The following is a 21365-nucleotide window of genomic DNA, read 5'->3' on the forward strand; positions in this document are numbered from 1 at the left end:
GGAAGGACAGTGGGCTTTTCACGTTTCCATCCTGGGCCAGAACAAATGACTATTTTGTGAAGATCTATTCTGGTATTAATAGACAAAAAAATTTAAGTCTTCGCCAATTTGTACGACATGTCAGTCTTAAAAAATGGAGTAGAAAATTAAACGTAGGAAAAAAAAACAAAAAGGTTATTTTCCCCCGGGTGCATTCCGTGCACTGTTTTTGTATGTAGAAATCCTTGCACACGTCAAAAAAAAAAAAAAAAAAGACCTTTATTTTTGCATAAAAAGTGCTTAATATATACGTAGGATATTTTATCTACCTGATTTATATTATCTCAAAGAAGAAAGAAACTTTTCCTGTATGTCTACCCCTTTGTGGTGAAAAAAAATTGCGGAAAAATGTTAATATAAGACTTTGCGATAAGATCAGAAAGTCCATAATTCAATGAAATTATTTCTGTGTTAGCTTTTACGTGCCTGTGGACAGGCTTTTTTTTTTTTTTTTTTGATCTAACGTACTTTGTTAATATACATTTTGCATTGCTCACTTTACGTTTGTTGTTCTAACGAAAGGGAAAAAGGGAAAAAGATATGCAAGAATAAACTCGGTATTTGCACCAGAGGGTGTTAATTTTTTTCTGCCTTTTTTTTTTCCTTTCTTGTGCCTTCGTTACTCTGATGAGAAGTGGGCTTGTAGGGGGCATTTAATATATATTTTTCCCCCCGTTGCTTGTGCAGGCCTTTCGAGTATATGTAACTGTATTTACATTTAGTCACGTGTTAATTATTTTTTCCGCCGTTTTAGACTTTCCTTTCCTGTGTGCGAATTCCCCATTGGAGCGTTCATTTTGTGGAGTTAAACGGGTGAAGCCGCTTCGTCCGCGTGGAATTTCACCCATTAGCGGCACTGCCATGAGGAAGGTGTGTCGACGGAAGCACGCTTAGCAAGTTGATTTGGGCGATTCGTTCAACCGACTTGTGAATTCCTCACGAAGGAGAAGCGAAAGGGCAGCAAAGGTGCAGCAAAAGGTAGGTAACCCAATCAGGCGAACCTATTTTAGGAGGAACCCCCCCAAAAAATGGAGCTGGAGAAAACGCACTTGATAAACTACTTCCTTGAAATATGTCCAACCGTTTTGGACTGCTCCAGGAAGGAGCTACAATCTGTGTTGGCAAAAAAGGAAGAGGAGAAAATAAGAAGATTTATGGCCGACAAAAATGTAAACATGATCGTGATCGGGAAAGAAAAAAAAGAAGACGCGGATAATGAGGGGTCGGACAGAAACGGGCACTCAGGAAGTTCCTCTCAGGAAGGGGCTAAACAAGAAGAAGAATCAACTGTATCCGCACCTCAGTCCACACCAGCATCCACAGCAGCCGCAGGAGCGGAACGCGGCGCGAAGTTGGAGAAGGAACCAGGGCATGTCCTATTCGTCGAGCTGAACATAAACTACAAATGCGTGACTAAATGTGTTGCAATAGCTTTCATGAAACGAAACAAAGAAAACTTTTTAGCCATGCACCACCAGATAGACAAAGGAAATAACAAAACAAACTTGTCCAACGAATTGCTCATGTTTGTCTGTGGACAACACGATTGTGATACTCCCCTGGATTTAGTATACTTATATTTATCGCAAGGTTTTAACACGATATTTGATGCCGCTTCCAGTGCTGCCCACAGTGCAGCTGCTAAGGATTTTATTCCAAACGGTTACTGCAGGAAAGAGCTTGAAAGTAGCGGCGGTCTCGCTGGTACCTCTGCTAGTAGTACCATTGCAGGGGGCAATAAATACTTAACATACGAAGGAGAAAATAAACTATCGAACGTTTTAATGATCAATGTATCGAAGAAGCTGAACGAACTTCTCATATCCATGAAGAATGCTCAAATCGATTTGAACATTCCTATCATAAACTTAAGTGTGGACAGACGGATAAAACAGCTAGTACGGGAATATCCAAGCGTAGACGAAATAAAGCCAGAGAAGTTAAAAGCGCTGTGTGAATCCCAAGAATTTCTAAATCAGTTACAAAAGGATGTCACGAAATGGGTTGAAGAAATACAAAAGCTAACTAGACTGAATGGAGACTTTAAAAGTGGAAGCGCATTAGCAGAGATAAATTTTTGGATCGGATACGAAAATGCTCTGTCTCAGCTAGAAAATCAGCTAAGGACTCCTGAGGTCCTCTTAACATTACAAATTTTGAAGAGTGCCAAGAGGTACTTTGCAACCATGTCTTTCGACAGTGACATCCAACTGAAGCAGTCAAAGGAGTACGTCTTAAATGTGAACATTTTGATGAAGGACTTCCCCATAGATGACCTTCTAGGTGCGCAGACGATTCAGCAGATTATCCAGGCTGTAAGAATTATCTTCACCCATTTGAAGAAGTTAAAAAATGCAACGAAGTATCCGCTATCGAGGTCGTACAATTTTGTGGAGGCCCTGTCTAGAGATTTGGGGAACACCCTGAAAAAGGTACTGTCACCGCAGGCATTACTAAGCATGGATTACCAAGAATTCGACGTCCTTATTTCTGGATGCATGGAAGTGTTTCGCCTATGGAATGACGAAATGAGAGTGTTCAAAGATATGGTGAGAGAACTTATAAAAAAGAGGAGTTTCAATGAAAGGGCACCTGCCAAAATGGTATTCGAACATATAAATCTGCAAGAAAGGTTAGACGAAATAAGGAAGTTCAGGAAGCAGCATCAAAAGTTTAAGGCGGTTATCACAAAGGTGTTTGGGGATGACAGAACAGTGGGAGTTAATCTCCTGAAGGATATAAATTCAGCGTATGATATTTTTTTATCTTTGGATGCTCTGGACTTGTCCAAAACGGGGGAAGAGATGTGGGAAAAATCGAAACTCTCTTACGAGTCCAGAGTTAACAAAGTGGAATCGCAAATTACATTCAAGTTGAGGGACCAATTGGGAGGGGCCAAAACGTCGACAGAAATGTTTAACGCCTTCTCTAAATTCAACCCGTTATTTTTTAGACCCAAAATTAGAGGCGCCATTCAGGAGTACCAAAATAGCTTAATACAAATTGTTGTGGACGATTTGAGGAAACTTCAAATGGTGTACATCAATGGGTATGTGAAAAGCCCCTCCGAAAAGGTGTCAACCATTAGGGACATTCCCTTGGTGGCTGGGTCCATCATCTGGGCTAAACAGATTGAACGGAAGTTGGAAGACTCCCTTAAGAGGATAGAAAATGTGCTGGGAAGAGGATGGGAACAACACTCTGAAGGGAAGAATTTGCGGCAGAGTATTGATAATTTTAAGACCCTCCTGTCGCAAAATAAGACGTTTGAAAAATGGCTCAAGGGGGTTAAGAACGCAGATAAGTTCGACATGTACGAGAAAATCATTAAGATAAAAAAGTTGGGAGTAAAAAATTTCGAAATTATGGCAAACTACGATTTTGAATTTTTTAACTTGTTTAAGGAGGTTCGATACTTACAGTCCATCAATTTGAGAGTCCCGTACTCTATAAAGGTGAAGGCCGATGAGACAAAATTGATATACCCGTATGCCCTAACCCTGCAGAATACGTTTAGGAGTTATATGAAAATATGCCTTTTCATGGAGAACGAAGCCAAGGCAATGCCTTTCAATTCGACCATAACCAAGTTGGTGGCGTCCATACATAATAATGTCCAGGCGAAAATCAAGGAGGGGATTGGACTACACTGGGATTCGGATGTGCTGGAGACGTATGTAAGGAAGCTGACCGAAGTGGTTAACACATTCGAGTCCATGGTGGATGAAGCCGTGCGGAAAAATTCCTTCGTTTTGGATACCCTAGATAGGATAAAAGCATGCGAAATAAACATCGAGGGGAAAGAAGTTACCAAATTGGTGAAATCCATTCAGGAGAAAGCGGATGAGCTGTACCTGGAGCATTACCGAAATGTGCATATCTGGATTGACGAGCTGAACACACTTTTGAATAAAATCTTGACAGCTCGACTTGAGGAGGTCATAAAAGCCTGGACAGGTGAATTTGTAAACTGGACCAGTGGAAACCAGAAGGGGAAAAAATTCATAATGAAGGAAACGACGCACGAATTTAAGATAATCAATCAAAAGTTTTATCTGCATCCGTCGATTGATACGATGAGGCAGATGTGGTACTCCAGGCTGGCGCAGGCCATAAACATCATTTGCGGAATTCCTAGGGTGAAGAACATATATCAGAAAAAAGACAGGACTAAGGAAACTATCCGAATAAGGAAAGAAAAGGATTTTGGCGTTACAAGTGACGTCATACTGGATAACACATATAGGCACATCATCTATTTTATAGACAAGAAAGTGTACGACGACGCGATAGAATGCATTAATGACACAGTGGAAAAGGCGAGGAAATACGAGTCCATGTGGCTGCAGTATAATACCCTGTGGAAAATCGAAATCGCAGACATCATCACAAGCTTTGGTGAAGACATACAAACGTGGAAAGGCTTCATGAACGAAATTCGGGAAACTGAATACACATTTGATACACTCGATACGGAAAAGAACTTCGGACCGATTGTCATAGATTATAGAATTCTTCAGTCGAAGGTGAGCTCTAAGTTTGAAAATTGGCAAAAAGAAATAGTATCTGAATTTTCTAAAAAGTTATCTGAAAAAATTGTTCTGTTAAAGGTGGAGATAGAGAACGCCTTGAACGACTTAACTCTCCAGGCGGAAGTGACCAACCAGTCGGAAATTACAGCCATGCACATTTTGTCCATGGCCCCAAAGGATATCATAGCAATTATCAATACACGCGATATGGAGGTTCTCTCGAAAATATGCAACAGTGTGTACAAATTTATAGAAAAAATTAATCAGATTAGCACCAAAGGTTCCGAATGGGACAGTAGGTGTGATGTGCTGAAGCAGAGCGAAGTGCTTCTGGAGAAACAACGGTACGTCTTTCCAAGCAGCTGGGTCTACATCGATAACGTTATTGGGAAAGTTGAGACGGTAAATCAAATATGCAGTTATCAAATAAAGTTAGTAAAGGATTATTTTCCATATATACAAAGCCTAGTTCTCGAATTCGATGCCAACGTGCAGAATAGCATTAGGGTCCTATTTGAGGAATGGAACAAAAATAAACCATCCCATGGGAATACAAACAGTACGAAGGCTTTACAAATTATAAGTGCATTTGAAAGCAGAATTGATGTGAGTAATGGGCAATACGAAATAGCAGAAAGGATAAAAAAACTGATGAAAATTCGTAGCGAAGAATCAGAAAATGGCTTCCATGTATCCCCAAACATTTTGAAAGAAGAAATAGCTTGCGTGAAAGGAATATGGGATGAGTTAAAATCGATTTACTCTACCATCTCTGAGGTGAAAAAAATGCTGTGGTGTAATGTAGAACCGAAACATGTTAGAAACACACTGAATGGGTTACTAGATTGTATAAAGAGAATACCCGCAAAATATAGACAGTATGAAATATTTGACAACGTCCAAGGAGAAATACAACAGTATTTAAGGACGTATGGATTGTTGTTGGACCTAAAGTCCGAGTCGCTCAAGGACAGACATTGGAGATTGATACTGCACAAGTTGCAAATCAAGATATATTACAACAAGTTAACCCTAGGAAATTTATGGTCCCTGAATTTGAGCGTACATGAGAATGCTCTACGAGAAATTTTGAATCAGTCACAAGGCGAAATGGCATTGGAAGAATTCCTCAGAGGGTTGAAAGACACCTGGAATGAATACGAACTGGAACTTGTTCAATATCAAAATAAGTGCAAACTGATAAAAGGATGGAATGACATTTTTTCGACCATAGATGATCACCTCAATGCTCTGCAATCCATGAAGATATCTTCCTACGTGAAAATTTTCGAAGAAGAGACCCTCACCTGGGATGAAAAGTTAAATAGGTTACGAAATTTGTTAGATGTCTGGATGAATGTACAGAGGAAGTGGGTATACTTAGAAGGTGTGTTGAAAGGGTCCTCAGATATCAAGTCGCTACTACCTCAAGAATATAACAGGTTCAAGATTATCGATACTGATTTTATTAACATCATGAGGAAAACGAGTGAAAAGCCGAAGCTGATGGAACTTTTTCAGATGGAAGGATTTCAGAAGCAGCTGGATCGGCTATCCGATTCGCTGTCTAAGATCCAGAAGGCGCTGGGGGAGTATCTAGAAAAACAAAGAAATCAGTTCCCAAGATTTTATTTTGTAGGGGATGAAGATTTACTAGAAATGATTGGAAATTCCAAAGATGCTAAGGTGATCCAAAGAAATGTGAACAAGATGTTTGCAGGAATTAGCTCCTTCATCATAAGGGAGAACACCAGTGATGTGATACTTGGAATGTCATCTAGAGAAGGGGAGGAAATCTTTTTTGAAGATCCCATTTGTTTAAGTGCCTATAAAACGTTAAAAGAGTGGCTCATAACGTTGGAGACCTACATGAAGAGTACCCTGCAGAACTGTCTAGACAAGGCTGCTAAGGAGATCCTACAGATGGATATACTCGAATGCGCCAATTCTAGGGGAAACAACCAAATTCTGGAATGGGCATCGAAGTACCCAAACCAAATTGTTTTGCTATGTCTGCAGATATTGTGGACCTCCAACATTGAAGGGGATATGCAAGATGGGGCGATAAGGAGTGATACTTCTTCCAGTGAGCAAAATCCTGGGGGGAACATTTTCCAAAGGAGCGAAAAAATATGCATCTCCCTCCTAGAATTTTTAGCTGTGAGCGTCGTCAAGCAGAAGGATCACAGGACCAGGCAAAAAATTGTGCAAATGATAACAGAGTTGGTCCACCAGAGAGATGTTATACGTGTCCTCAGAGAAAAAAACGTTCGAAGCGTCCATAATTTTACCTGGCTGCAGTATATGAGATTCTACTGGGATGCTGACAAAACAAACAGTGACGTAAATTTGTTGATAAAAATGGCAGATGCGACGTTCGAGTACGGGTATGAATACCTTGGCATGTGCGAAAAGTTAGTTCAAACTAAATTAACCGATGCGTGTTTCTTAACCCTAACCCAGGCACTGAAGATGAAATTGGGGGGGAACCCCTTCGGACCTGCTGGGACAGGGAAAACTGAGAGCGTAAAGGCATTGGGGGCTCAACTTGGAAGATACGTTCTAGTTTTTAACTGTGATGAGTCGTTTGACTTCACCGCTATGGGGAGAATCTTCGTTGGGTTGTGCCAAGTGGGCGCTTGGGGATGCTTCGACGAGTTTAACAGACTAGAGGAGAGAATCCTATCGGCTGTGTCTGAACAAATTTTAACGATTCAAATGAGTCTAGCTCAGAGAAAAAACGAAATTGAAATTTTGAACAAAAAAATAGGGCTAAATAAAAATGTGGGCATTTTTGTAACCATGAACCCAGGGTACGCTGGGAGGTCAAACTTGCCTGACAATCTGAAGCAGCTGTTTAGAAGCTTTGCCATGATCGAGCCGAATAAGCAACTAATAGTTGAAGTAACTCTATTTTCGCAAGGCTTCATCAGTGCAGAGCATTTGTCAAGTAAAATTGTGTCTCTGTTTGAGTTATGTTCCGAGCAGTTGTCAAAGCAGCCTCACTACGACTTCGGATTGAGATCACTCAAGAGTGTGTTGAATTCTGCAGGTAATTTGAAAAGGAAGGCTCTTTTGGAGGGTTCACATGGTAGAGGGGAAGAAGAAACAAGTCGAGATAACACCACAGGAAGCACTAAAGAGGGGAGCAGCGCCAAGACGGAGAGTCCCACCGAAAGCGTAGTTGAAATGGAGCAAAACTTACTTCTCAAATCAGTGTGCGATACGGTTTATCCAAAACTAGTTTCGAGTGATATTGTTCTGATAAGAAGCTTATTAACTGGTGTATTCCCCAACATAAATGTAGCCCCCTTTGAAGAAAAGGCACTGGTGAACGAAATTCATCGCATATGCAAGTCAAGGTTCTATACCCCTGAAGAAAAATGGGTAACGAAAATATGCCAGATATATCAGATAATGAAATTGCAACACGGGGTTATGTTAGTGGGCGAGGTTGGGACAGGAAAAAGTAGCGCATGGAAAGTATTGCTAGATGCTTTGGAAGCGTTAGACAACATCAAAGGGGTGAGTTACATTATCGATGCGAAGTCTTTAGACAAGGAAGAAATTTATGGGAAATTAGACAACATAAATTTGGAGTGGACCGATGGAATTTTTACAGCAATTTTGAGGAAAATTCTTTACAATTCAGCACAGTCTGGGAATGCTACCAAGAGACACTGGATCATTTTTGACGGAGATGTAGATCCTGAATGGGCTGAAAATTTGAATAGTGTCTTGGATGATAATAAATTGTTGACTTTGCCAAATGGAGAGCGTTTACCGATACCTGAGAGTGTGAGCATTTTGTTCGAAGTCGATACGTTGAAGCATGCTACATTGGCGACTGTCAGTAGGTGTGGTATGATATGGTTTTCTAGGGACATCCTCTCTCCTACCCTGCTGTTTAAGCATAAGTTAGCGAAGCTAAAATATGGTAATCATGATTACCCACGAAAAATGGACCGATTTAAGGCCTTCATTATGAACAACAATGAGAGCAGCGCCATTCGGAATGACAGTGCACATATGAATGACTCCACAACGATGCAGAGGACGTCAAATGATTCCCTGAGTAGTAGTCACGAAAACGTAAGGATGAGTGACAATTTAATGGATCATATGAAGAAAAATTCGCACATCTTTTTCGATGAAAATGAAGATGAATTGAATGTATGTCCTCTTAAAAGCATCGCATCTAGGGCGATCAACCTCATTATCGACTACTTTGAAGAAAACGAATTTGTGCACCAGTGCCTTTTGGGTGCTAACAATTTCGATCATGTGATGGATTATGAATATATAAGGGCTATTGAAAGTACATGCCTTCTGTTGCAAAAGGGGATTGACAATTTAGTTGTAAAAAATGAGAAGACAAATAACGCCATAACGGATGGCGATATAGAAAAGTATATCTCCAAATGGCTAGTTGTGAGCATATTGTGGGGAATAGGTGGTTCTTTGAATCTGGAGTCTCGGGAAAAATTTTCCACATATGTTGAGTCCATATGTTCTATTCCGTTGCCAGCCGAGTTGTCGAGGAGTAGGCAAATGGACGACACTGATTCGTCGGATGGGCCAAGAACGCTGTTAGATTACGAACCGAATATTGAAGACGGCGAATGGCATTGCTGGAAAGAGCGAGTCGAAATGATAGATGTAGACAGAGGAGAAGTATCCGATGCAACTCTTGTGATTGAAACAATGGATACGATAAGGCACGCGACTGTTTTGGAAGGGTGGCTAAATTTAAAAAAGCCATTCATTTTGTGTGGACCTCCAGGATCCGGAAAGACAATGACCTTAATATCTGTACTGAAGAAATCATCCGAATTTGACATCGCTGCGTTAAATTTTTCTTCGGGCTCTTTACCAAATTTGCTTCTTCAGACATTTGATCACTATTGTGAGTATGTGAAGACAACTAGTGAATTGGTATTAAGACCGGTGCAGCCAGGAAAATGGCTTATCATTTTCGCTGATGAGATAAACTTGCCAACCCCAGACAAGTATGACACACAGAGGATCATCATGTTCATGAGACAGATCTACGAATCGCAAGGTTTCTGGAAATATGATTCTAACAATAATCAATGGAACTGGGTAAAAATAGAGAGAATAACTTTTGCTGGAGCGTGTAACCCTCCAACAGATGCGGGAAGAAACCCGTTGAGTAATCGATTTCTTAGGCACACGGCAATTCTGTATGTAGATTTTCCAGGATATGAATCTCTCAAGCAAATATATGGTACCTTCAATAGAGCCATTTTGCGGAAATTTGGGGAATCGTCTCACATGGCTGACAATTTGACTCTGGCGATGGTGAATTTTTACACCAAATTTTCTGAAACGTTTACAATAGATATGCAGCCTCATTATATTTACAGCCCAAGAGAACTTACGAGGTGGAAGCTGGCCTTATACGAAACGCTGGAAGATTGGCACCACTTGGAAAAAAGAGACCTCGTTCGGTTGTGCATCTGCGAGGGGCTAAGAATATTTCAAGATAGACTTATTTACAAGAAGGAGAAAAAACAAACGGATAAAATTATTGATGATATATTCAAATTTTGCTTCCCTGGCATTGGGGAGGCCGATTTGGAGAGGCCAATTCTGTTCACTTCGTACGTGCAAAATGAGTACAAAGAAATTGACAAGAAGGACTTGAAGGAATTGATAAAGGCAAAGTTAAAAGTTTTTAATGAGGAAGAGATAAATGTGCAGCTGGTCCTTTTTGACGACGTGTTGGATCATATTACACGAATAGATCGAGTTTTGCGATTGCCTTTGGGACATCTGCTACTCGTCGGGGCGTCCGGGGCAGGAAAAACCATTTTGTCCCGCTTCGTTTCATGGATTAACGGGCTGTCCGTGTTTCAAATTCGAGCTGGACGCAATTACTGCACTGAATCGTTTGAGGCCGATTTAAGAAGTGTGATGAAGCGATCTGGCATAAAGGAAGAAAAAATAACATTCATATTTGACGAGTCCAACGTTTTAGGACCCGCCTTTCTAGAAAGAATGAATGCCTTGCTAGCTAGTGGAGAAGTGCCTGGCTTGTTCGAAGGCGATAATTACACCGCCTTAATAAATGAGTGTAAAGCTGCGTACGGGTCCAATGTAGGTTTAGACGAGTCAGACATATTTAAGAAATTCACAAAGCAGGTTCAGAAAAATTTGCACATCGTTTTTACCATGAACCCAGCGAACCCGGATTTTGCAAACAGGCAAGCGACTTCCCCGGCTTTGTTCAACCGATGTGTGATAGACTGGTTTGGCGACTGGCCGTATAGTGCCCTACTGCAAGTTGCGAGTGAATTTATTTACAATCTTGACCTACCGGATAAGAATTTCCACATGGACAGTGTAGAGGAGGGCCCTATAAAAGGGAAGATACAATATAAGGATAACAAGTCGTATTATCTATCCAGAGCCATAGTCGAAATTCACAATTCTGTTGTAAGGATCAACGGAGTTCTTCTCAAGAAAGGCAATAAATATAATTACATGACCCCGAGGGACTTTCTCGATTTCATTAAACACTTTTTGAAAATTATCAAGGAAAAGAAGGAAGAAGTTTCTGATCAGAAGAAGCACCTAAATTTAGGGTTAAACAAATTAAAGGATACAGAAGTGCAGGTGGCAGAGTTGAGGTGCTCGCTAGCTATAAATAAAAAGACCCTGGCAGAAAAGGATACAGAAGCGGAGGAAAAAATGAAACTGATGATAGAACAGCAAGCCGAAACGGAAGACAAAAAAAAGAAAGCGGAAATTCTAGCAAAAAAGTTAGATGAACAATTTATCATAATAGAGCAGAGAAAAGAAATTGTCAGAAAAGAATTAAGTGAAGTAGAACCCAAATTTAGAGAAGCAGAAGAAGCAGTTAAAAATATCCCTAAGAAAAATTTTGACGAATTAAGGGCTATGGCCAACCCTCCCATTTTGGTAAGAAATGCAGTGGAAGCTGTTGCCATACTTATCATGAATGAAGGAGATAAAAGCGTCACATGGGAAGATGCTAGGAAAATTATGAAGGGTCAAGATTTTATAAATAAAGTGCTTTACTTGGACAAAAAAATGGTAAAGCCACAAACTAGTGCCCAAATTAAGAAGCGAATAAGTCATAGTGACTGGGACGTGGATAGGATAAATAAGGCATCTCGCGCAGCTGGTCCATTGGCGAAATGGGTCGAATCAGTTATTACGTTTTTAAATATATTAGAAACGGTTCAGCCGTTGGAAAACGAGATTGAGAAGCTGCAGGAAGAAACAAGAATTGCGGAGGATCAGTACAATGAGCAGAAGGACATCATTTCGGAGCTGGAAAAAAAATTAGTGCAATATAAGAATGACTATGCCCAGCTAATTAGCCAAGTGCAGAGCATTAAGCAAGAAATGGAAATTGTGGAAAATAAAATAAATAGATCTATTAACTTGATTGAGAATTTAAAATCTGAGAAGGAAAGATGGTCAGAGACATTCATCAATTTGGAGGCAGCTTCCGAAACTTTTGTGGGGGATTGCCTCATAGCGGCAGCGTTCTGTGCGTACATTGGCTTCTTTGAACATTACGAGAGACAGAAATTGAAGAAAAACTGGGGGGAAATTATAAAAATGCATCATATAAAACATAGACACGATTTATCTTTTATAGAATTTTTGTCTAAACCCTCGGAGAGGTTGCAGTGGATAGCGAATGAATTGCCGAGTGATGAGTTGTCCATAGAGAATGCCATTATTATAAACAGCTACATAAGGTACCCCATGATTATAGACCCATCAGATCAGGCCAGCACCTTTTTGCTTAACCAATATAGGGAGAAGAAAATCGTGAAAACTTCCTTTTCTGATAAAAATTTTATAAAAAATTTAGAGAGTGCCCTACGATTTGGGTCCACCTTGCTCGTATATGATGTGGAAAAGGTAGATGCAATTCTGAACTCGGTGCTAAATCAAGAAACGCACAAGCAAGGCGGTCGTTTATTAATAACGATTGGAGATTCAGAAATTGATTACTCTCCCGCGTTCAATTTGTTTCTGACGTCGAGGGATGCACATTTTCAGTTTACCCCAGATCTGTGCAGCCGAGTGACGTTCGTGAATTTCACCTTAACGCCATCTTCTCTGCAGAACCAGTGCTTAAATATGATACTAAAAAATGAGAGACCCGACATTGATAAGAAGAGGTGCGATTTGCTAAAACTGCAAGGCGAATACAAAGTGAAGATAAGAGAGTTAGAAGAATCGTTGCTTTTGGAACTGTCCCACGTAAAGGGGAACATACTGGATGATGATAATGTGATAAGCACAATGAAAAAACTGAAGGTGCAAGCAGCGGAAGCGTCTAGGGAAGTAACCATAGCCGAAGAAGTGATGGTAGAAATTGAAAACGTGAGTAACCAGTACTTATTCCTAGCGCAGGGATCCGCGAGGATATATTTCATCCTGCAACATTTAGGAAGCGTCAATTTTTTATATCAATATGATTTGAACTTTTTTTTTAATTTGATGAAAGATATGCTACGTAAGGAGGAACTCCCCTCAAGTGGGAAGAACAATAATGATTACGAAGAAAGGTTGAAGTGTTTAGAAAATCTGCTATTCTCTTTGACGTACAACAGAGTAGCTCGGGGGTTGATACAAGAGGATAGATACGTGTTCGCCTTACAGTTGTGTTACGTCAAGGGTGTTATCAATCCGAGTATATATATAGACCCAAACCACTTACACTTTTTACTGAAGGATCATTATGGTAGTCATCATATAGATACAGCGGTACTGTCCGAGGAGGGGAATAAAATTGAAAAAGGGTTATTGCCAGATTATACCGATGAACAGATAAGCACATTGAACAATTTGGTGAAACATAAATCTTTTGCAAATTTAAAGAAGAGTATAAAAAATGACAAGGAGAAGTGGATCCATTTGATTCATTCCACTGAACCGGAAGAGTTAATTTCGTCCATAATGAGGGCCCCAGATTTTGGTGTGCAAAATGGGAAGAGTGACGAATCGGGGGAAGTCCTGAGTCGAAATGTAGATCCGCAGCATGCTCACAAATTGAGCAGCTCGGATAATATTAACATATTCATGCAAAATGGTGCAAAGAAGGAAGAACAAATTTTAGCCTGTTTAAAGGAGTCACTAATTATTAAGGCAGTCAGACCAGACAAGTTAGACAAATGCTTTAACAAACTTATAAATGTGATCCTAGGAAAGGACTTCCTGTGGATTCCTGAATTATCGACGATCGAGTTTGAGAAATATGTGAAGGAAAATGCCAGTGGGAATATTCCCATAGTGCTGATAAGCGCCCCTGGATTTGACCCCAGCAACAAGGTGCAACAGCTGAGTGAGAAATGTCGAGTGTCCCTATTTTCCATCGCAATGGGTTCGGAAGAAGGCTACATCTCAGCAGAAAAAATCATATCATCGGCTCAAAAAAATGGAGGGTGGGTTCTACTAAAAAATATTCACTTATCCCCCAAGTGGCTCCATCAGTTGGAGAAAAACATACACAAAGCCACGACAAATCATAATTTTCGACTATTTATGACGATGGAAATAAACCCTAAAATTCCTCCCAATTTGCTACGTATATCGCTGACTTTCATGTTTGAACCACCGGTAGGTATTAAATCGTCCATACTGCGAACATTCTCTTTATTTTTAGAAAACCGAAATTTAGAAGATCCTAAGATTGCTAGAATGAGATTGTACTTCCTTGTTTCCTTCCTACATGCAATAATTTTGGAAAGAAGGAGATACATCCCCATCGGATGGACCAAGGGATACGAATTTGGTGACTCCGATTTAGCTTGTGCTTTATCCGTTGTAGATAATTGGCTAGACAGAGCATCCACAAAAATTGGGAAGAGCGTCATTGAGCATATAGACCCTTCCAACATCCCTTGGGATGCCATTAAAAAAATACTAAATGAGGTGGTGTACGGTGGTAGGCTGGACAATCTGGTGGACTCGAAAATTTTAGACACCTTCATTGAGCATTTGATGAATTCTAATTCGTTCGAAGCCGATTTTAAATTAAACATTTGTAAGAGTTCATCCACAAAAGATTCTCTAACATCTCCAGATCTATTCAGACATTTAAATGACTACCTAAAATGGACAAGTAATATGAGTAACACTGATTTACCTGCATGGCTCGGCTTCGGAAAACAAGCCGAAGGGTTGCTAACCACCAGAACGAATTTTAGCATTTTAAGGAAATGGAACATCTTGTATAGTAAAAGCTGCTCCGATGTTTATGAGCCGTTGCCTCATGCTACTCTGACGAAGGCACTAGGGGGGGAGAACGACGTGAACATGGAATTGTACAGAAAAGGGGATAAGCGAGTCTTCCCCATGGTTTCCCCAGGTGACGGCGATGTGACAAAGGGTCCGATGATGGATTTGGGCGAGAAAGGTGCTTCCTCCTCTGAGGAGAGCGAACTATCCGAATCATCCGCCGCAAGCAAGGTTACGCATCTGTACTCACAGAACGAAAATGTCCTATTCATTAACAAAATTTTGGATAGCCTACCTCAGTACATTCCCGATTTGGAAAGAAATGAAGAAAATATGAGTAACGCCGTTTTTAGGTGCTTCGAAAGGGAGAACCACCTCTTTAGGGATCTTTTAAAGGTCATTAGAGGGAACTTAAATCAGCTAAAAAATGTCCTAGAGGAAAAATTAAAATACACAAATAAATTGAGAGCACTTGCTAAGGACTTAAACTCATTCAACGTCCCACCTAGTTGGCTTGTCGATGGGAATGCAACGAACTTGAATTTGACAAATTGGATACAAGAGTTAATTAATCGTTTTTATCAAATAATAGTTATAACTAAAGAGATGAACGAAAAAAGGAAAGCAAATGTGAGCAAACAAAAAAGTATGAGCAGAGGTAGGAGCATGGGCACAAGCAGGAACAGGAGCAGAAGTAATGATCTTACTTTGGAAGATTATCATCAGAAAAATAACGACACGATAACGGCTCACTTTAAGTTGGACAAGAAATTGTCCATTCATTTTATATGGCTGGGTGGTTTATTTTACCCAAGGGCGTTTATTACAGCGACTAGGCAACTGTCTGCTGCTAAATTTAAGAACTCGCTGGATGATTTGGAGCTGTCAGTGGCCATTGGCCCAAGCCCCGCGGGGTTGCTAGACGACACGGTTCATTTCACGATAATTTGTTTGTCCATCGAGGGCGCCCAGTGGAGCGACGTGGAGGGGGTAAGCGGAGATGGGCGGTCCAGCTGGGGGCATGCGGCGTAAAGTTTGGCAATTTCGTCACCACGGGGTTGTCACTCAGATTTGTTACCGCGGATTTGTTATCGACGAATTACTGCCCCCATTTGTTGCCATCACTTCACACGCGCCACACCTCACACACACCCTTTTCTCCCGCCTCTTCCCTTTTCACCCTGCGCAGTGCCTTACCCTAAGTGACGAACTGGCCATCGACCTCCCCCCAGTAACCATCACCTGGGAAAAGAAGGAAATCTTTAATAAGAAAATAAGCGAAGAATCCAACTCCACCTTTATGGAGTTGCCAATTTATTTGAACAAGTCGAGGAGATCCTTTATCGGCTTCTGGAAATTTCCCGTTTCGCGGGGGGTACTGCAGGAAAATTGGTACCAGCGAGGGGTGGCCATATTTTTATCCAAAACGTACTGACGGGTGGGTGGGGGCACGGCAAAGGCTGCTTAATTGTTGGGCCCTGTTTCGTGCCACCCGTCCTGCCACCCTTCGCAGCACCTTCCGTACCGCCTTTCGTTCTACTCTTCCTTCTTCGCTTCGTTCTTTGATCTCCATTATTTTGTGATTCGTCACACATGTGATGTTATTTCCTCAAGTGTGAGTTCCTTGGTTGCATCGACATCGGTACCCATTTTGCCTCCCCCTTGTGGAACATCCGCTTTGCAAAAACTGGGCAATGGTGCCCACCAAAAATGCGTTAAAATGGAAGGGACTTTCACCAACTTAGTAGTAACAGAATCTTTGCAGCATCGCAGGGAGGGCACGTCCCCTCCCATCACTCTTTTTTCTTTTGTGTGCTTCATTTGGTGTTATTTATTCCCTTCAGTATGTGCTTCCTCTTTTCGTCCGCCGTCATGTTAGAGTCCATAACCACTGTGCTGTATTCACCTTTGGAGTAGTACGGCTTGTTCCATTTTTCTATTTCCTCTCTGGTAAAAAAATCTGCCTCCTTTTTTTTAATGAATATGTTGTTGCTCTTCGGGTTGTTATACTCGCTGATGAGAATCCAAGTGAGTCCAACGGTTATTCCTAAAAAAAAATGGGAGGGGAGTGAAGTGTATTTGTATGTGTGAGAGGGGATCATATGAACTGATAAGTGGAATACAGCGGAACGTTGTAGTCTTCACGTGGGGCATAGATGCGTCTACACATGATATGCATGTTAGATAGCACACACAAAATTGAGACGTGGGAATGCTTTCGATTGGAGGTCCTTATCTGCACTCTGTTCTTGAGTTTACCAGAAAACCATACGCTAATCCTGAACGCAGGACTTCCCCTAAGCAACGCAGTTCTTTTAAAGTTTTTTACTTCCTTAGTAAGCTTGTCCTTTATGCTATTCATCGGGGGTGGGGAAGTTGAGGTTAATTTGGGTTCACTCTTGGGGAGTAATTCAGTAAAAAAGGGGTTCATTAAATGGCTTGAAAAAGGGTGGAGTAACATATAACGGTGGTGAGGATAAAACGCGGAGAAGAGGAAAAAAAAAAAAAAAAAAAGCAGAGTTGCCAAATGACACAAACGGGCAGAGATAAGGATAAGCAGCACAAAGAGAATAACGCTCTTTCGAAATGTTTGTGGTAAGGTGGAGCTATCGTTTACCTAAAAAAGTGCTAATTGGGGACAACTGGCGAAGGCGCATATGTTTAGAAACTCGTGTGCTGCAGAAATGTCACACGTGCGTAGGGGAGTGCTAAAACAGGTGCATAATTATACCTATACATGCATCTATACCTATGTACACGAGGCACATGCGTGTGAGCGTCGTAGAAGTATTTTTTCGACGTTTTAAAACCATGAAAAGTACGCGAGAGTGACTTGTGAGCCATCGCAAAATTGACGAGGTTCACTGCTCCTTCGAGGGTCACTCTTTTAATTTGGTTTTTAGTGGATCACTAAATGTGGCCACTCCTCAGTGCATAAAATTTGCATAAATGCCAAATGGCGCGTAAAAGTACATGTGGGCTTACATATGTAAAGTCGGTTGCTCCTTGATATGTTTTTTTCTGTGGGCTCCTCGTCTCCACGCCCGATTCGCCAAGCGGTGTAAAAAAAAAATCTACACCTTTTAAAATGCAGTAATGACAAACAGGTACGAAGGCGAAGTAGATAATGTTTCTGGGATGGCACACAAACAAGTTGCTGTTGAGGAGCAGGAAAAATGTAACTTTACCGTTAGCAAGAAAATGGAACTTTACAAAGGAGGTGCGTCATTTTGCAGCTAGCTACTTATTAGAAGAGGACGTCGGGATCAAGTATTTTATGAGCGATTTCTTAGGTGAAAATGGGTTCGATGGAGAGGAAAAAAAAGACGACCTCGTGTGTATCTTTAAATATAGATGTGAAGATTTTCACGTCTATGAAATTGGGAAAGATAAAAATGTTTTGAATTTGAGCTATGTTAGGGAGAAGGTACAATGTGAGCTTGGGAGTGACCACGCCAATGACGAAGTGAGACACCGCCTCGAAAAGCTAGATGGTGGTGATAAGGCTAAACAAAAGCACAATGTAACAGCCGAGAAACTTGAAACCGCGCAAGAGCGGAGAGATCACGATGGATGCTACAGTTCGCCACAACAAGATGGGGAAAGTAACTCCCCAGATGAGGAAAACGAATGGATAAATTTTATTCTGTATAAGGTGAACAAAGACACACAAGAAGCCATCAGAGAAATTAGTAAAAGTACGAACATCCCCATAAAAGATTTTTACTACGCAGGTTTTAAAGACAAAAGAAGTGTGTCGACGCAGATAATTTCCACTAGCATCATGCACCTTCATAAAATAAGGAACATGATGAGCAGTGGTCTGTCGAATGATAAAAAAATGAAGAAGATACAAATTTGTAGCCTTGAAAAGGTGCAGAAAAAAATCGAGTTAGGCGCACATAGTGGCAATCGATTCGTGGTAGCTCTCAGAAATGTACAAACACATGAGGATTATTTAAGGCATAAATTGGACCAGATTAAAAAACATGGGTTTATAAACTATTTTGGAATGCAAAGATTTGGAGTATATAAAAATACCTTCAATAAAGGGAAGGCCTTAATACGCAGGGACTACAAAGGATACATAGGACATGTCTTAGATCCTCTCATTTTTGAAAATAAAAGATTTTATGGAAATGCTACTAAAGATAATCTGACGATTTTCTTGAAAAATGCTTGCGACATATATCAGAAAAAGAACGCCACCTTCGCGTTCCGTTATTTGTCTCACAAAACGAATAAGCTGCTTAAAAGGAGCGACGCGATTCCGCGTGACGATCTGGGCAAGCCGGCTAGCGCGAACAAGCACCTCTTTTCGTATCTGACCAATTCGGAGTACGAGGCGTACATCCTCCTGCGAAATTTGTACATGTGCGAGAGGAATAGCCGCGGAAGGGGAAGCGGTGGTAGTGGCGGTTATAGCAGTGATAGCGGTCTCACCGATCGCAATGATGGACGAAACAAAGCGAATGAACTCGCTGAAACGGAGAAGCAGAAACGTTTCGTCGACAATGCACAGAATGGTCCCGGCAGGGAGCATACTAACGCGCCCGAGGAAGAAACCCATTTTTACAAGAACGAGAAGACATGTGTTAAGGGGGTAAGCATGGAGACAAGGAGATTTCACATGCACTCCTACAGCGCGAAAATATTCAATATGTTAACCTCGTATCGGTTGGAAAATTTCGGTGCCGCGCCTAGAGAGGGGGACTACGTCTTTGTGAAGGAGGTGCAGTCGAAAGGGGGGGAAGCAAAAGCTCAGCATAATTACATAGCTGTGTTGTATGGCAGGGGGGAAAGCGGCCGTAGGGATAGTGGCGGAAGGGATAACAGCGGAAGGGATAGCAGCGGAGGGGGCAGTAGAAGTGGTGATGGATCTCTCTACTGCGATGGCCAATTGAAAGGTGCAAACATCTATAATGTTGTTTTGCCCGTCTTGGGCAGCATGCCTCCCAGGCTGTCCTACCTAAACGTCTTCAAAAAGCTGTACAGAAAATACAGGGGAAGACAAGTAAGACTCGTTTTCTTAGAAATATTACTCTACCTCATGTGTACCCTTCACGAAGATGAGCTGTTTACGGTGCATGACGATAAGGTATCAAGTGGGTTCCTAAAGCATTTGATAAAAAAGGATGAAAAGGAAAATGTTAACCAGCCCATTCGACTAGCTAGCGATAATATATTAAGTAATGCCATTCCGATTAAACAAGCCTTACATACAATAAAAAAGTTTGATACGTATGTGAATTCATTTGAATACGAGTATGGAATGACTTGTGTCTTTAGAAACATAGTCACAAGGCCAGGCAATCTGTATTTCTGCTTCTGTCAGTATAAGGAACCGAAGAGGAAATTCCTCTCCGACTTGTATGCCTCCTCCAATTTTGAGAAAGATGAAAATTCAAAAGGGAAAGTACATGCGCATCGGTGCAGCGAAAGGGGAGTATGGGACGATGGGGAGATGGAGAGCGTCCCCACCTCTGTCATCAGGCATAGCAAAATGTCTGTACGTCGGGGTCCAGCTGAACCGATCGATAGGGATAAAAAGAGGAGATGTTCACATAATGTGGATGCAAGTGGGTGTAACAATACTTCCCCAGAAGAGAAAAAAGAAAATAGGAGCAATGAACATTTTCAAAGTGAAACAAGAAGTCATAGGAGCAGTAAAGAAAAAATGACGAAATGTGAGAGAAATTTCGGTGCCCTGATATTAAGCTTTAGCCTGAACTCATCCTCCTATGCCACGATGTTGGTGCGGGAGTTGTACGGAAAACGCAATGAGCTCCTGGTTTACAATTTGATTAAGAATTGTGAGAAGTATGACAAAGAAGTTGAAATGTCAGGAGAGAAGATATGGGCAAGGACAACAGAATGAGGGACCAATCGGGGAAGACGAAAATATGGTCGCGTTTTTTTTTTCTTTTTTTTTTTTTTTTCTTTTCTTCCTAATCATGTATTGATTGCGCAGGTTATAATAAGACGTTCCATAGGGTATTCGCATGCTACCTAATTTAACATTACAAATGATGAGAAAACTTTAGTGGAGTCCTCGCCCACATAGGGCACACTTGTAAACTTGTCCAATCTGTTTTTTATTATGTCTGATATTTTCCGCTTCTAACCAGCCCATGCCTCATTACGACGTGGAACAAAAAAAAAAAAAAGAGCATTTTCTTTTAAAAAAAGTGCACAACGCGTCGATTTGTTTTGCCGTTCCATTTGGATCGGCGTGGGAACACATTTTAACACATCATTGGGGAAGTGGTTTAAAAAAAAAAATAAAAGGAGAGTTAGTGTACATGGGGAAGAGTGGAAAAATTGTTTCCATGTAAGAAGATATATATACGACGATAATATTAATTAAAAGGGTTCAAAAAAAAAAAAAAAAAAAAAAAAAAAAAAATACAAAGCTGAGTGCGTGGACATACTCACATGTATACATAAACAGGCTTTCATACATATGAGGGACATATAAACATGAATCCCCTGAGCTTCTGCAGTTACGCAGATGGGGAGGTGTATACGGGGAAGCACGCATCGGGC

General features: G+C 41.0%; 3 protein-coding genes across 3 annotated transcripts; 2 read left to right on the top strand and 1 right to left on the bottom strand.

The window, feature by feature from the left end:
* Positions 1–1067: 1067 nt before the first annotated feature.
* Positions 1068–16254, top strand: C922_04306 (dynein heavy chain-like protein; the record flags this gene model as incomplete). The annotated part of the gene is made up of 2 exons (XM_008819891.1): positions 1068–15809; positions 16009–16254. The coding sequence occupies 2 exons, from the start codon at positions 1068–1070 to the stop codon at positions 16252–16254; spliced, it is 14988 nt and encodes a 4995-aa protein (XP_008818113.1).
* A 382-nt stretch (positions 16255–16636) lies between these two features.
* C922_04307 (hypothetical protein) lies at positions 16637–17181 on the bottom strand (the record flags this gene model as incomplete). The annotated part of the gene is made up of 2 exons (XM_008819892.1): positions 16637–16866; positions 17079–17181. 2 exons carry the CDS (start codon positions 17179–17181, stop codon positions 16637–16639), a joined length of 333 nt encoding a protein of 110 aa, XP_008818114.1.
* A 765-nt stretch (positions 17182–17946) lies between these two features.
* Positions 17947–20697, top strand: C922_04308 (hypothetical protein; the record flags this gene model as incomplete). Its single annotated transcript, XM_008819893.1, has 1 exon — positions 17947–20697. The coding sequence occupies one exon, from the start codon at positions 17947–17949 to the stop codon at positions 20695–20697; it is 2751 nt and encodes a 916-aa protein (XP_008818115.1).
* Between the last annotated feature and the right edge of the window lie 668 nt (positions 20698–21365).

The sequence above is a fragment of the Plasmodium inui genome (assembly GCF_000524495.1).
Source record: "Plasmodium inui San Antonio 1 unplaced genomic scaffold supercont1.21, whole genome shotgun sequence".
NCBI classification, from domain to species: Eukaryota; Apicomplexa; class Aconoidasida; order Haemosporida; family Plasmodiidae; genus Plasmodium; species Plasmodium inui.